Below are 16886 nucleotides of genomic sequence, written 5' to 3' on the forward strand. Positions count from 1 at the left end.
AGCAACATGCACGTGACCAAGGAGAAGTCTAGTATTTATTATCCAACATTCCAAGTATTTATTATCCAACATTCCAGAACAAAGATACTCTCCTTAAAGTGCTTTTTTTAATGTTTTGTGAGCAACTTGTACATAGGCTGCTCTCTGTGTCCTTTTCAGACTAGTGCTGGGTTTGCTTTGCAGTAGGTCTTGAAAAGGAGAACAACATTCACACTTGAGAGCCTTTGAGTAGGGAAAAGATTCCTGGGAATCATCCACACTAAACTTACTCAGACAATTCCAGCTACTGCAGGTAGCTTCTCAGCACATCTTTTTCCAGGTAGCATAGAGAACTAGTGTTTACAGGCTTCTATTCACACTTGCTGTCTACATCTCTGCCGTTCCAAGGGGTTTTCATAGCGTTTAAAGAAAGTTGCTGTTGTAGAAAAGATGCCAGATAATGCATTGACACTTGGTGCTGTGCAGAGTGCAGTGGTACGTTACTTACAGTTCTTTATACAGTATACCAGCGCAATAGTGGGGCAGCCGAGCGTGATTTTTAAAGCAAGTTTGGCTGGACAGACGTTTAAATCAGACGTTAGTCTTGCTGAACTCTAAATGTTTCATAGTCTTCTGGGATGGTGTCTGAGGAGGATGAGATTAAAGCAAATATAGATTAGAAATAAAAATAGAATAAGCTACTCCATGACATCCCATTAGGCTATCCAAGAACAAATTAACATCTTGAAAGCACAGTGGCAAAAACGTCTGTATTTGACTTTCAAAACCAACTCACCGTTGCAGCGATAACGCAGGTTTGACCAGATAATGTTCTCTTGGGAGAAGCAGAAGACTCCCAGGCGTCCTCCTCGCATAGTTGTATCAAGGACAACTCCAGTGTCTGCTACTACTTCAGAGCCCTCATAGAAGCGAGCTCTAGAAGAGAATAAGCGTGTGTAGGATGTGAACGTGAGACTGATACACACACCCTTGTAGAAATTGTTCCTCAGTCAGACACTCTCCCTCCTCTTTACCACAGGACTGCACTAGAGATGCTGCTTTTGTGTGTTAAACTTCCGCTCAGCCGTGCAAAGGAAATTGTAAACCCCTCACCTGATGTATCCGACTTGAGGCCGATGTTGCAGGAACCAGCGGTAAGATGTCTTGTCCTTCCAGCCAGAATTGCGAGGGTCTTTCCACAGCAGTTTGACCTGGTCTGTGGTGTCTCCAGTGTGCCAGAGAGAATTGCGGAGATACTCACCTGGGCCTGTTTTAGATTTCACTGCCTAACACAGAGAAGAGACTGGTGAAATGTGTGGATAAAAGATTGACTGACCATAGCTGCTTCCCCCACTGTATGTGTCCAAGCAGCACAGCTAAGAAAAAGGCAAAAATGCACCACTGCATTCTTTGTCAATGGCTTCTTTACCTTAAGTTGAATTCCAGGTTCTGCTACTGCTCGGAAGGGGTTTGCCTGCCAATATGTCTGTTCCATCTGCTTCCACATGACCACATAAAAGCTGGAACTGTCCTGGTAGCCAAATATGAAGCCAGCATAATCATCATCTGTGGCAGTGTTGACATGGAATGTGCCCTCAAAGTCCACTCCGTTGAATGCCGTGTAACCTGTAATTGGTAGGAAAACAAATACTCTGTGTTTTGAGACAAAATGTAGATCCATTTCTTGCCAGATTCAGATAGGGGAGGTGGATTTTGCTAAGCCAAATCTGAAGACTGCCTACTACAGAAAATATTTTCCCAGGAGGTGGATGGAATCATGAAGTAGTGTCTGAAATACTTGTAAAAGCTGCACAGAGAAGTACGCAGTTAATGAGCGATAATTTTCCAATAGGACAAAAATAAGTGCCTCACCTACAGCCAGGCCAGGATCGCTGTTCATGGTCTGGACAATTTCCATGCCCTGAGAAAGATGAATGTTGACTCATTAGTATAGCTCCAACTGTACTAACTTTACTTTTGTTAAGTGATCAGGGGAGAGGGACACCGGGGTTGAGACTCTAGGATCAGGATGTTGTTGAACAGTACCATTACACCTGTGGAGTCTTTTAATGAAAACTGCATCCAGTTTGGTACAGGCTTGTTTCCACCTGACTCACTAGCCTGTTCTGGAGCAGTCTCCTACCTGGTTGAGGACAATCCAGTTGGGGTCAATCTGTGCATCACCCTCAGGGTCCAATACAACCGTCTGGAAAGCCCTGAAGTCTGTTAGTGTCACTTCTGCATTCTCTGGGCACACATCAATTCTGTCAATCACTGTGTCTCTGTCAAAGTCATCTTCACAAAGGTTTCCCACACCATCACCTGAGAGCACGATAGAAGAAAAGGAGTAATGAGCTTTTATTCATTTCTCCTGCCCCTTGCACCTGAGTTTTACTCAGCTAGCTTTTGGCTAGCACAGTTAAAGGTAGCCATGTCTATGCAAGGTTAAGAGATGTTCAGGGCACCGGTACGCTCTTCCTTTAAGTCAGTTGCAAAGAAACCCCGAGGCTTCTCTTGCTTGCGGAGGTGCTGTTCACAGAAGAAACACCTCAAATTGTAGACACTTCTGGAAGAGAACTTTTCCCAAATATGATCCTGATGTCAGGGTTATTGGAGATCTGAAAATGATGTAAGACTGTCTCAAGTCAATACTGAGGAGATCTTGCTTCCTGTCTATCTCTAGAGGTCAAATTGATATGCATTGGCCACCAGGAACAGAAGACCCCCAAGCAGAGCTAACGTGCATCCATTTCCCTTACCGTCTGAGTCTTCTTGGCCAGGGTTAGGGACAAGCCGACAGTTGTCGGGGCCTGGAGGTTTCTCATCTGGAATCCCGTCATCGTCATCATCATCATCGCATTCATCTCCCAGCCCGTCGTTGTCTGTGTCCAGCTGGGAGCTGTTGGGCACTGATGGGCAGTTATCCCGTGTATCTTGGTGGCCATCCCCATCACTGGTGGAGAAAATTACAGGTAAAGATTATCCACTGATACATGCTTTTAAAATAAGCATGCAACACTTTTCTAGGAGCTGGCATCCTCAGCAAGAACAGCAGAAGTTGGTGATTCGAGCCTTATGAAGTCTTAAGGTATTAGTTACACAAATAATAGAGCAGAAATGTTCCATCTGTAGTCTCTGAATGAATCCGTGAGTGGTAGCTAATGATGGGGAAGCCTGCTGTCAGCAAGCTTACATCTGCTAGCCTTTGGGCCATACTTCCACTGGCAAGTTTTTTTGAGGTCTGAAGAAAATTCCACCTCCCTTAACCTCTGTCTTTTTATCGGATAAGGCCAAGCCAGGTTGTCAGGGAGTTGCCACCACATGCCTTTTTCTCGTCCATCCCCAAGATTTCATGCAACCCAAGTATAATTTTTGCAGCAAGCTCTCACCTGTCCTGGTTGGTGTCACAGACATCTCCCACTAGATCATGATCAGTATCTTTCTAGTAAAATAAAGCAATAATCATTTAAACTTTGCATAGATCAACAGGAATATTGGGCAATAAAGAGAACAAAGAAGAGGTGTTTGTTAGCCTCAGTGCCATGGTCATTCTGATCGCAAACAGAGCTGACAACAGTGGGAGAGTTCCTTCTGCAGTATTTACAAGTTGCCCTGCTGAATTCATGCAGCACTATTTCTAAACACAGAAGAACAAGGTAGGAAGAGTGAAGTCCAGAGTCGCAACACTTCCCCTCTGACTTATTCTTCTATACGCCAGGATGTTTGATCTCAGGGGGCTGTACTTTTGTACTGCAGGATGGCAGCTAAAATTTGCAAGTGGTAACCTTGGTGAGTTACCAGGTATGCACACCTTAGGCAGATGACACAAGCAGTGTCCTGAGTGAGAGAAATGAACCAGTAAGAGTGCTTGCTTACCTGGTCTGGGTTACTGACTGTTGGGCAGCTGTCACACACATCTCCTACGCCATCACCATCGCTATCTTTTTGATCAGAGTTAGGAACTCTTTTACAGTTGTCCATTGTGTTTTTGATCCCTGTAAAACATGCAAAGTGGACCCATCAGGGCAATAGGGCTATTAAGGTCTACGCAGCAAGATCTCTTTTGGACGTAAGAGATGGCAAAAATCTAGGACAGTTGAATTCATGTAATAAAGCCCCAATTCGAATTTTTGTGTATGTTTCACACACATCCTAGCAGCTGTGGAGGATGGAAGAGATCAGCAGCAACTGATCTTTAAACATACTCCAGACTGCATCATGATGAATGTCTGAGCATGCTATTGCACATGAACCCGAGAGGAAATGTCCTTAACTGCGTAACAGCTAAAGAACTGAAGATGCTTCAAACTGTCATCATATCTGTGCAGGAGTGAGTGGCCAAGAGGATGAAGATGAAACTATCTGCAGTTCCCTAAACCATGACAGAGTCTTTTTCCTCTAAAGTAGACGTCTATATAATTATAAAATAAGTCAAGGTTAATCTTGGCTATTTGACATGGAAGATTTAGACAGTGCCTTTTCAAGGCCTGAGACAGGACAGGAACAATCTAATTGGCAACCTGTATGACTTCACTTCCCACTTCTCTGCATTTACCTACTACACCAGCAAATCGTGCCAGCGGGGAGCTACTTGGCAGGATGTAGCCAGACCCAAACAGCACTAGATGCACTGGAAATACTCTGTAAATAAATACGTATGTCTCAGACCAGAAGCAGTTGTGATTTCTGGCTTTCAAAAGCAGGCTTTGTGCAAATACAGCATCGTTAGCACACAGACTGTTTCTAAAGCCAGCCAGGTTTTTTTTTCACCCCAGAAGACAGCCCTGACACATACTGCCTTGAGCCAGTAGCTGCTAACAACTTGGATATTCCCATACTTCTTCGTAAGTTTAAATTGCAGCACTGGACTGAGATCAGTTTGCATGGTACATCTTTCTTTCTTAAGTCTGACACAGGTTTGATGTGCTTGTGCACAAGAATGCTAATAAAAAATTGTTAGCACCATCCTGATGATAGATCTTTAAACCCTGCAAGAGCTGAACTGTGAAGGATGCTGGCTTGACTGCTCATCTTGGCATCTTAAGAACTGAGCTGTGCTTCATCCCATCAGAAATTAGTTCTACTCCTGTAGAGCTCAAGCAGCTGAAGGCTGGCACCTGTGGTGAGGATCTCTAGCTGCACAATGAATAGTTTCCTGGTTCCTAGGTCAGTATGTCTGCACCTCTCTGAGGATGCTCTCCAGCTGCTCTTACCATCTCCATCCATGTCATCATCACACTCATCTCCCCTCCCATCGCCATCAATGTCCCGCTGATCATTGTTCTTCACTTGGCGACAGTTGTCACAGGCATCACCAAAGTTATCCTTGTCTGCATTGCGCTGGTCTGCGTTGCGTGTGTACATGCAGTTGTCCTGCGGGAGAGAGGGACTGGCTGAGGGGAAGTGTTTGGCACTGAGCATGCTACTGAACAAAAGTTCTGGGGTATGAGACCAGCTGCTCTGAGAAGCCCAGCAGCCTATCTGCAGCCAGTCTTAGTTCCCTCTACTCAGCCTAGTCACTGCCTGTTCAGGGAATACCAGTAGCACCTGAAAATACCTCCAACCAGTGCTTGACCAAGTGGGAGAGAGAGAGACTCCCTAACTCTCAGGGGACCATGACTTGTAAAGTCCCTTCAGTGCCATGATGTTCTCTCCTGTCTGCTTGGTTTTAGAGGCTTCAGACCATCCAGATTAAAAAGAAACATTGCATGCTGTTACCTGCAGGTTCTCTAAATTCACATTAAAGGTGAAGGCAGTTGCTTTGCAGGACTTCTGGGTACATATAGGTATGTCAGGGCTTAAGCATTAGAATTCAAACCTCAGCATTTGATATCCCATCTCCGTCAGCATCATCATCACAAGCATCTCCAATTCCATCCCTGTCTGCATCCTCTTGGCCAGAGTTGGGGACAGTCATGCAGTTATCCTGAAAAGAAAGCAACAAAGGGCCTGTTAGCAAGCTGTGCGTGTCATTTAGCCTGAGTTCTGAAGGTTGGGCAGGTCTCACCAGCACCCAAGGCCTGCCCTCAAATCAGAATTGCCCAGTTCTCATTAGGCGTTCCTCTGATATACTGTTTCCAGCAAAACATGAGACAACTGCATCTTACCTTGCGGCATTTTTTGTCAGAGCAGCGTTGCTTCTCATCAGGGACTCCATCAATGTCCGTATCCTTCCCACAGACATAGCCGTTCCCCGCCCACCCCACGAGGCACTGGAAGACAGCAGATAAACAAAATGAGGCTGCCAGTGAGTCCCCTGATGGCCACACACCTCCAAAATTGAAGGCTTTACATGAGAACCAGCACAAAACGTTGCAAATCCAGGTACACAATGCTCTACAGGAAAAATATTGCCTGCAAGAAACAGTTATGCTGCAAATAGTATTTTAAATAGCTCAGATACAAGCTCTCTGCTTGTTCCTGAGATTATAAAGACACATGCAGCAGCAAAACTTCTGGGCTCCAGCAAGTTGCTGAACAGTGCTTCTCCCTGCTCAGCCGTGTGTAATGTTCCACGACTGACAAATTTGTAGTGCTTCAGGCAAAAAAACCCAAGCAAACAACGGTGGATCTGAGGTGCCAGGAGCAGTCCACTTCTCCTGGGAGCACCGACAGATATTGCCGTAGCTCAGGTGTTAATGGAGAGCAGGTCTGTGTCGGGAAGGCACGCTCTCCAGGAGAGGGCAGTGGCAGACCCAGGAGAGCAAGCACAGGGCAAGGGAAAGCGGAGTGAGCAGACCCCAACCGCAGGGAGGTTTGGACCTTACCACGCAGGAGAGGGACCCGTCGCGCTCCACGATGCACTGTGCTTTCTCGTGGCATGGACTAATTTCACCATTAGGACAGCGTCTCACCGTCTGGCTCTTGCAGCCAGTGACTTGATCCCCAACAAAGCCAGGTTTACAAGCCCCACACTTGTAGGATCCCTGCAAGAAAAAGCAATAGGAAATTAACTAGAACATGAGTCCTGGCAAACCGTTGCTGTAACCTTCCTCAGCAACTGGATTGCCACAGCTAACAGAGGCCCCAGAGCCTGGGGAAGAGAGATCCACATAAGGCTTTCCAGTAATATTTACCCGTGTATTGATGCAGATAGAGTTTGGAACACAATTTCTGGCAGCACCTGTCTCGCATTCGTTGATGTCAGTACAAACCTGCCCAGGAAGAAAAAAATAGACATTAACTTCACTCTTAAGCAGATACCAACCACATCAGACTACAGAATTAGGGCATCACTAGATGTAGAAGCAAATACCCTGACACACCCTACTAGGTCCCACAGCTCAAAGTTTTCCTTCACACAAGCTTGAGCCAGATCCCAGCAATACTCCTGACCCCAGGCAAGCTGTTCACCCTCTACAGAGTCACCAGAGATTTTACCCTGGCAAAATAGCTTAGCTCTGAGCTGAGCTGTCAGAGTATCTCCTTACTGTAAAAGGATAGAAGAGAGTCAATGGAGCAAGAAGGTCAAAGACTGCGTCCTGTGACCAGCTAGCAGCTCTCTAAATAACACAAGCCACATGCCATTCTTACTTTTGGCAATATATTCTTATAAACCATACTAAGACTAGGTGATTTGTTGTTTTTTTTTTTACTTTCATCTGTCTGTAGCTGTCAGGGAAGCAGCAGGGGCAGCCGCTGCATCAGCTCTTCTGTGTCCTAGTATGAAGGATTGCCCAGGCTGGCTTCACAGCCACAAAGGTGTCAGAGACATAACATTCTGTCCAGTATAAATTCAGCAGCGGTAAGGTCTTGGAGTGGAGGTTGCTTTGCTGTTGATGTGCTAGGACATCCTTGGCAAGTCTCGCCTCTCACCACACCAGTCTCCCCACCAATACAACACAGTCATCTTGTATTTCCCTCCCATTCCTTTGAGGGTTCCAAGACCTTTGAGGGTTCCAAGACCTTTGAATTACAATTACGGAGAGGAAAGAGTTAGTGGCTTCTGAAGGAGACAGAAACGTTTCTGGGCCTTACCTGTTTGTTGGCCCTGGCATAAGCTAGTCCAACACCTTCAACCATTTGCCCAGTGAAGCCGGGAGGGCAGGGATCACAGCGGAAGCCAGGGGTGGTATTAATGCACTGGACCTTCGGGAAGCAGGGGTTTGCGTTGCACTGTAAACAAGGAAGAGGTTGTGTAGAACTGTGAGGCAGGCTCGCTCAAGGCCAGCTGTGAAGGCAGCTCTCAAAGCAAGCCTTGCTGGGTGAGATCCAGCTATTGTACTTTTATTTTTAAAGAATAAACCAAAAACGCATAGAAGTTCTTGGCTTTCCTTGCAAGTGGAAAATGCAGCTTCCCCATCTCAGTTGTTCTCCCAAGTCCCAATATGTGCAGACAAGTAAAACAAATCAACTTTCAGGACTAATTCTTCTTAGGTGACATCAATTGCCCAGGCAAAGAGCTGGCTTCACACTTTCTTTCCTGGCAGTCTCTGAATCCAGAGAACTGGATAATTTCTTACACTGGTTTTGAAAGACAAGAACAGTTGTTTGTGTACTACTCTGGGAAGCAATTGACTTTCCAAAGTTGCTATTAATGCTTGCTTTATTTTCTCCAACACTTTATTACTTTCACTGAATTCTTATGCTCTGTACTGGCAGATGCATTACATTAATACAGCGGTTCCCACGTTTTGGTGACTAGCAGATTATCATCAATCTCAAAATCTCTCATCGACCCTTTTAACTTCAGCAGGTTTTTAAACTGAAATGCTATAGAGGTGATATGACTTTGCAAGACACTTACAGTTGCTTGGTGGACTAATCAGTGAGCATAGGGCTATGGTTTGGGAACCACAGAACTAAGGAATCTTAGGGACATACACAATTAATGGTTGAGTAAAGCTTTGCATACACACAGAAAGTAAACTTGATGGAATGCCACACTATCTAAAAAAAAAAAGAAAAATTAAACAGTATCTGCCTAGCAAGGTTTGATTTAAAGGCAGAAGTAAAGCCATACAAGTAGTGTGGTAAGATTTATTGTATAAAGGACTATTCAGGAAGCATTTGATTCTATTCCACACATAATAAATCTTATCTCTAACAACTCATCAGCCAGTAGCTCAAAAGACTGTAAGACCAAAAGGGACTGTTCTGGTCTTCCAAACTCACCTTCCTGTGTGGTACAAACCAAAAGCTTTATTTTGTTTGAGCCTATGTCTCTTTTAGAAAGAAATGCCTAGCTAGACTGGATATAAAACCAACATGGAACAGAGCTTAAGGGAGAGTGAGATACAGACTTCCTTCCAGTGAAATGGTGTTTCTGTTGAACTGCAGCTCCTAGGGGAATTGCAAGACTTTTCTTTATAACCACAAGACAAACCTGCAACACTCTAAGAAAAGCGAGCCAGTTTTATAGCTTCCAGCCTATCCTACTTGTTTTTTACCTCATTGATATCTGTGCAGTGGGACCCATTGCCTGAATAACCCGGGGGACAGGGTCCACAGCGGAAGCCAGTGCCGGTCTCGGTGCAGGCCACTCCAGGGAAGCAAGAGTTTGGGAGGCATCTGTTAAACTGTGTCACAGTGATGACAGGGCCTGTCACCTCCGTGTCGCCTCGCATGCCTAGAGGACAAGAGGAACATTAAAAACAGAGCTGTCACTGCCAGACACTATCATCAGGTGGTCCCATTGTCTCAGAAGATATCAGTGTGCTTCACACACAGGATATTTCCTCACATCCCTTCTGAGGGTTGGGCAGTTGTAGCTCTATTTTGTAAATGGAGAAAAATGAAGCCAGAAGCAGCAATTTGACAGATTTCTGAATCAAAGCAGACAAAAAATAAGTAAGAAACCCCAGAAGTCTTAGCTCCAAGTCCAAAACTCTTTGTTATGCCACCTTCTTTGTTGGTGTAATGCCCTTGCTTTTGTAGTTCCACAGAGATCAGTTCTCTCCCCGGTTTCCCCATAGCTACACCTCACTGGTGGTAGGGACTCAGACACTTGGCTAAAGCAGAACCCACACAGACTTAAATCTGGGAAGCATTGTGGAGGGCTGTCAGCCAAAATCTCTGCTGTAGACAGCAGGCACATTAAACAGGTCAGCTTGGTTTGTAGCAGGAATACACTCACACAGAAGGCTCTCATGCTGTAACATTATGCATAACATGCTACCTGTTATCTCCACAGGGCTAGGAAACCTCACTTCATCCTGGCAGATGAGAAATCAATCTGTTAATTCAGACATTCATCACTTCTAGGCTGGAATACAGCAATATAGTCTATCTAAGCATGAAGTGTGTGATGTGTAGGAAATTCTAACCCATATAAAATGCTGCCGCAGTCCTATTCAGAAGCACTCTGAACACATCAAGCCTGTCCCCACACCGCTGCGCACCAGCTTCCCTTAAAGTTTTAGGCCAAATGCCAGGTTTTTGTCCTTATTGTCATGACCTGACCCACAGCACAAGAGAACTTGCAAAATTAATCTGTACGGGACGCAGAACTTCACTGAAGGCCAATTTAAGACTGTGAATGAACTTTCCCAGAATCTAAAATTGTCACAAGTCTCCCACACCCACTACTCTAAGTGGCAGGGACACTTTTTTCTCCCACTTTCTCCAGCTTAAAAGCCCAACATAAAAAACCTGAAACAAACCAACCCAAAAACCAACACTCTACCATCACCAGCAGCAAATTCTTCACTAAAAACAAGGCCTCTCTTCATGCTTCTCTTTCTGAGAAATAATGAGAAGCACACGACTGCTGTGAGTCAGATTGTTCAATGCATGACTAAAAGAGGCTCAAATTCTATGGTAAGGAGTACAGGAGAAGAATGCATATAAAGCAGAATAGCAAGTGGGGAAGGCAGAAATCAAGTAACAGAGAGAAAGTTCAGGACAGTTTTATGAGCAAATTATTAAAACAATTGCTGTGGATGAATGCATTTCTGTACTGTGGGTCCCAGAAGCTTTGGCTAATCTCTTTTCCAGCAGAAGTACAATCTCTCCAAATGCAGAAATGGTTACTGCTCCACCCTTTGAGTGTACTGGCAAATAATAGAGCATCTCCAAGAACCATGCTTTCTGAAAGCCAGACATACTGGAAGTAAGTTCCAGTCTAGAGAAAAAACATATACTGGGGAGCAGAGGGCAAGATTTATATGGGAAAAGTTATGACCCTGTTTCCTGAATCCTCTGTAAACAACCTCTTTGCTTGGATGGTGGCAGCACTAGGATGGAAGGAATAGCAGAGCAATGCCTCTTGGGGGTGATGTTCTCTTCCACTTGCAGCTCAGGAGTAGCCAGCTATATCCCACAGGATAGCCAGTGTGCATTCCCAGGCAATTCTAACATTGGCCACGGCCTGGGTTATTAGGAGATGTGGCTGGGCAGCTTTCCGCAGCAGAATGCAGCTACCCTGAGAAATATGGCATGGTATGTCACAAAACCATTAACAAAGCTTTTTTTAAAAATAATGGAAGTAAGCAAATGCTGGGGATTTGCTGGAAGGAAAGATGAACTTTTTAAGGCTACTTCTGCACCCCATGCTCAGGAAAGGGGTAATAGCTTCAGCTGCCACTGAATGACAAGAACAGCATGGAACACAGGTCCATGAATGCAGAATGATGTTGGGGAAAAAAGCATCACCAATATTGAGTATTACCCTGTGACACTTGGGCTAATTCTGAAACAAGCTATTTCCTTTGGGGAGATGGTCACAGGTGGCATTTTACTACTTGTTTGGACACAAAGGTATGGAGGACTTGGAGGCAGTTGAACATAGAACTCAGCTCAGTAACTCACCACAGGCATCACACTCCATGACTGTATTCTTCAGGAATGTTATCTCCTTAATCTAGAAGAAAACAAGAACCACCATTTAGCCAAAGGCTCAGTTTTGCTCCCACGCAAACTAGTAGCCCCACTGCCAGAAAACAGGGTGTCTCTCTGAGATTGCACAGCTGCTTACAAACAAATTAACTTTTACCTCAAAGTCTATGTTGCAGAGGTGGCTCGTATTCCCTGCTGTAAATCACTTCCTACTGTAGTGTTTCTACAGGCTAACTTGATACTACTATTCTATCACAGATGCAGGAAACACTTGACTTGAATACATAGAAACAAGTGTCATAAAGAAAGAGAAATCTACTTTATTTGGGTCTCTACTCTAGAAGATGCTGAACTAGCAGTCCTAGAGAGGTCTGCTTTATCTGCAGTCCAGACATTGCATAGGTAAATTCAGGAGGGGGTTCCCCTGTGAGCCATTTTTGCAGATACATGAATAATCTCTGAGATTGCTTATGCCATTCTTTCGCCCTAATGCCCTTGCTGTGAGGATATTTAGAATCTATTAATGAAAGCTCCTCCCTCCAGACTTCCTCTGATCTCTAGGCTCCTATTCCTTCAAGCTCTTATAAAGAGATAATCTGTAGCATCAGCAGCGCAAAGATGCTGTTCCTTTGGTGAAGAAAGGAATACGGGACAGGCACAAGTAAGCATGTCAGTCTCAAGCTAACATTTATATGACTCTCTAGCATCTTAGATAGCAATCCTAGCAGACTTCTTTCCTGCAAAAGCCTCACTGGCTATCTACAACTGATGCTCAGGACCACCCTTCCACACCCTGTGGACTTTCACTTTGACAAAAGCTTCTACTCATGTCTCTCTGCCAGCTTCCAGGTATAAGAGCAAGCTTTCATTCTATGTTAGATTCTCTCTTCCCTCCAACACCGCCTGGGGTCATGTATTTTGAATAGTTAAGGCAGAGATAGATCTAAGCTGAATCCCCAGAACATCTCCCATTGGAAGTGGGTGACAGAGAGCTGAGTGGAGAATTCGGAGCACTGTCAATGAGTGTCAGTGGTTCCTTTGTGCCAAGAATCCTTCAGCCTTTGGCTCAGGAGAGTAGATCTGGCCTTTTATTGTTATGCCTTTTGCCATCCTTATTGCCAACATCCCAAGATGCTGATTCAAGGAAAAGTAAGTTTTAGAAAATCTTTGCACAGATTAAGAAATTATGAACTGCCACCTTGGCTCTCCAGTTGTATATGCAAGTTTGTCTTCTGAGGAAGAATTTTCTTGAAAGTGCTGTTGAGAAAAAGGCCATGGATAAAAAAAAAGTAAAGGTGGCAAGAGTGAGAGAAAGAACAAATAGAAAACCTGTATGGAGAAGCAGTGCTAAGCTGGAAGGGAACACTGGAAATCATTGCTTGAGGCTGCCAGGAACCATGTCTGACCTGATTCCTAGTAAACACTGGGTATTTATGCAGCAGCCTGAAATGTGAGAGCAACTCAATGCAACAGATGTTTTTGCAGATTAGAGGCCGCCCAGTTTGCACTGGCACAGAGACCTGTCTGCCATTCCAATTATCTGGCAGGCAGAGGCTGCTGCCCTCAGCTCCCAGAGTGGATAAAGGGAGAATGGAACCTTTTTCTATACTTAAAAGAGAGTTGACCAGACAAACCACAATCTCCTCGTTAAAATGGGAAAAGATCTAAGCACCCAAGAAGTTCCAAATTCCCTAAGAAACTACAGGAGCCAGCAAGGCTTAGGATTAAAACAAGAGGAAAGAGTGAATACAGAGCTTGTTTAGACTCCATATGACTTCCCTTTCCAGGACCCTAATAGATGGCTGAAAGGTCTCTTCCATCTTCCAAGTTTGGACTCTCTACTGATTTCATGAGCCCACAAAATCAAGGAAAAAGTGACTTGTTTTTCCAGTTAAATATATACCCACTGTGTGTGCATGTCTTTTTTTTGAGTTCATTCTCCATGTGCGCTGTTTTTCAGGAGACACAGTTCTAAACAGCAGAATTTGGTATTCAAATGAATCCACTTTATCTCAGAATTACAGATCTGATTGTGAGACCACCTCTTGATTCTGGTTTGCAGCGCAATAATTGTATTGCTTATTTCACGTAATGCAAGAAGCAGGCCCCCAAATTCCAGAACTCAGCAGAGGATTCAGAGACCTCTCTTGTGCAGCATATAAGGAACTAGGTCCCTTTTTTCACCTACCTGCTGTTTCAACAAGTCTCGAACTTCCATTAGCACACGGTTAGTTTCTCTCATCTCTTCCAGCATTTCTGGCCCAACGTCACCTCCTAAAAAACCCAAAGTGGTTGGGAAAACACAGAAGAGCCATTAGCAGTACAAGCCACCTGATATTATTAACTTCAGCTTAATATTAAAGATACAGACTCCTCCACACCAGTCTCTGCCAGTTCCTAACTAGAAGCTTGCTGGAACTAAGAGAGACTTGCAGGTAGGGTAGAATTTGCTCTGGGCAGGGCAGACAGTGATAATCAGCCATGCCTGTCAGGTAGGTAACAGTTACCCCTCAGCAAACAAATTGGCCTGGCAGTTTGGCAGTTGTGGTAGCTGTTAATCTGGCATGGTCTCTGCAGTTCACACATAGGAAGGCTTTGCTGCCAAAAGAAGCAAATCAGTAATTCAGTGCTGTGGAAGCTCCTGTGAAGGGCACCACTAAAGTAAGGCTTTTTGCTGAGTCTATCCCAAACGTGCTGCCAAGCACTGAACGTGGAAAACCAGCACATCAGTCGTTGCCTTGCCTGTTCTCAAGGTACAGACTTTTTTCTTGCTGGAGTTGGGTTCTTTTTGGGTAGCGGCAATTTCGAATTGCTGTGTAGTGGCTTTGGGGCACAAAGGATCCATCTGCTCATCCATGCAACATTGTAAAATCCTGTTTAAACTAAGCTGAACAGAGGCTATAAATCACCTTACAAGGTCATCTAGGGCAGATTAACACGATTTTTCCCTCCCATCTGCTAGATTCTAGACTTGCCTAGTCCTTTGAGACATGCTAAAAATTGAGTCTACACTCCAGCTTTGCTCAAGAACAATGAATGGAAGTAGCTCATTGTTTCTAGAATTATATAAGTTTTAAGAAAACTTGAACCATTTAAAAACAGTTGGACAGAAAGTTCAACTCTGGTATTCTCCTGTCTGCCATGAGAAAGTACAACCTTATTTCTCTAGTTTTCTAGATTAATCGATCCTCTAACAGAAGTCACACCTTGCCTACAGTGTAAGCAAACCTTTATGAAGAGAGAAATAGCAGTATCTTCTACAAACACCACTGTGTGTTCAGGGGAAATTAGCTGGAGTTAGAGGTCTGCCTCCTTCACCATGAGGAATTTGCCAGCGCCAAAGGCAGGATGTGAGCCCGTACTACTGACTTAGTACAACTTCAGCATTCTCATGTGACAAACGAACCTGAAAGCCTCATGGGTCCTCCCCACACAGAACCAAGAGGACTTTATGAATATTTGTAACCTCTCCAATACATTTTGGTTTGGGAACTAAATTGAAAGTACCACAAATGTCATTCTAAGACAGAAAGACTGAATTAAAGTGATGTTTCTTATTTTATTGAAAACAAGGAGCTTGCACTTAATTTCTAACTTCAAACAGAGGTTTTGAATAAGCTCTGCATGAAGGCTTCAGGCAACTTCTGTTATTCCTGGGAAGAATTTTCCATCCCTAGTAGCAAGATGTAATTTAAAATAAAAGTTTGGGGTTTTTTTTAATATTCAAATGCACAATAATGATTCAACCACTCAGAAGCGATTTCCAAAGGAAATCTGTGTGCTTGCAGACATTGCCATTACTATGCATCCTTCTCCGTGGACTCATTCTGTCTCCACAAGCACACATCTGAGTCTCTGGTACACAGTCTGAGTCTGCCAGATCTCACAGATCCTCTTTGAGTTGAGCATTCCCTTAATGGGCTCTTCAGAGAAGTGGAACTTTTGTAATGAACTTAGCATGGCTACGTTCCTAGAAGTCAGGGCTTCCCTGAGCTCTATGTGCACAAGCAGAGAGAATATCCAAGGATCCTGCTATCGGACATTCTGTATGATCTGCTTTTTAACTTAAATCACATGCAAAATGCAGGTTAATGTAAAATGCCTCTTGCAGGTCATTACAAAACACAACAAAATTCCCAGTTGCACTAGAATAAATGTTTTCCTTAACAAAACTTCCCTACTTAGCAGGAGAACTGGGGAAAAAAATCTAAGACTGAACATTTACACAGTTAAGCTTCAAGTTTCATATGAAACTACAAGATCCCTGAACATTGCTTTTAGGCTTCAGTAGATGCAGCTGAAATGTTAACCTTCCTCCTCATTCCCTTCTGCAAAACAGAATTTTCATAGGAGTCTAGAAAGCATATGAGTCCAGAAAATGTAGAGATAATTAAAATTACTTACCTGCTCTTCTCTGCTGACATGATGAAAAAGGACAAGAGAGGCAGAGGAGAAAAACCAATGCTAGAGCTGAAATCATCTTTGAGTCTTCAGGCAGTGTGGATGTATGGGCTTCTCTTGCAACGAATTTTTAACCTGCAGGTTTGCCTCTGCTCCCCATTAGTGTCTGTGGTTTGCTATTTATGAAGTTGCATTCCTTCCTCTGAAGTTCTTATTCTCTGATGCTGGATGAGGGGTGGACGTCATTTCTGGCTGCTAGTCCACAGAGAACGTTACAAAAGTAAACAATATGAGAAACTCATCAGGAGAGTAGTTTAATTTTTTTTTTTTAGACCGGCTTGCACCAAAATAGGTCAGAAAATTCCAGAATTAAATGGATTCTTTTTGGATTAGGGTTTTTATTTCTTCTTCATGGACACAGGATAGACAGATGATTCATAGCCTTATCCCTCACAGATTTTCCTTCTAAAGCTGCTCACAGGATCACAAAAGCTATGAGACATCTGGACTTCACTAGGGTTTCAGAAAAGGCTCTTTAAACTCCCAAAAGACAATTTCACCACTCATGCTTGGTGTAGAACTATTGAATCATCTTCCAACTCCAAAGAGGAGCCACACATCCTATTTTGGAGAGGGATCGGGCAAATATACTAACCCTTAGAGGCTGATGTTCTTATTACCCCCCACCCAGGCTTGCCTAAAGGAAGGATGCAGTGCAGAAGTGACAGCAT

General features: G+C 44.0%; 1 protein-coding gene across 1 annotated transcript; it reads right to left on the reverse strand.

The window, feature by feature from the left end:
* Nucleotides 1-17: 17 nt before the first annotated feature.
* Nucleotides 18-16415, reverse strand: COMP (cartilage oligomeric matrix protein). Its single transcript, XM_009913748.2, has 19 exons — nucleotides 16159-16415; nucleotides 13943-14028; nucleotides 11728-11779; nucleotides 9369-9547; nucleotides 7957-8094; nucleotides 7056-7133; nucleotides 6747-6905; nucleotides 6087-6191; nucleotides 5798-5905; nucleotides 5193-5352; nucleotides 3856-3974; nucleotides 3369-3421; nucleotides 2739-2932; nucleotides 2123-2301; nucleotides 1852-1900; nucleotides 1409-1605; nucleotides 1093-1265; nucleotides 776-915; nucleotides 18-624 (listed from the first exon to the last, which is right to left on the reverse strand). Exons 1-19 carry the CDS (start codon nucleotides 16232-16234, stop codon nucleotides 578-580), a joined length of 2292 nt encoding a protein of 763 aa, XP_009912050.1. The 5' UTR covers nucleotides 16235-16415; the 3' UTR covers nucleotides 18-577.
* Between the last annotated feature and the right edge of the window lie 471 nt (nucleotides 16416-16886).

This window comes from Haliaeetus albicilla, chromosome 8, assembly GCF_947461875.1.
Source record: "Haliaeetus albicilla chromosome 8, bHalAlb1.1, whole genome shotgun sequence".
Classification (NCBI taxonomy): domain Eukaryota; kingdom Metazoa; phylum Chordata; class Aves; order Accipitriformes; family Accipitridae; genus Haliaeetus; species Haliaeetus albicilla.

Coding starts and splice junctions, on each gene's coding strand:
- COMP (XM_009913748.2), bottom strand. CDS start 16,234: ATGATTTCAGCTCTAGCATTGGTTTTTCTCCTCTGCCTCTCTTGTCCT. Junction 6,906..7,055: donor CTATCTGCATCAATACACGG/GTAAATATTACT, acceptor TTTTTCTTGCAG/GGATCCTACAAGTGTGGGGC. Junction 1,266..1,408: donor AACCTGGAATTCAACTTAAG/GTAAAGAAGCCA, acceptor TCTCTGTGTTAG/GCAGTGAAATCTAAAACAGG.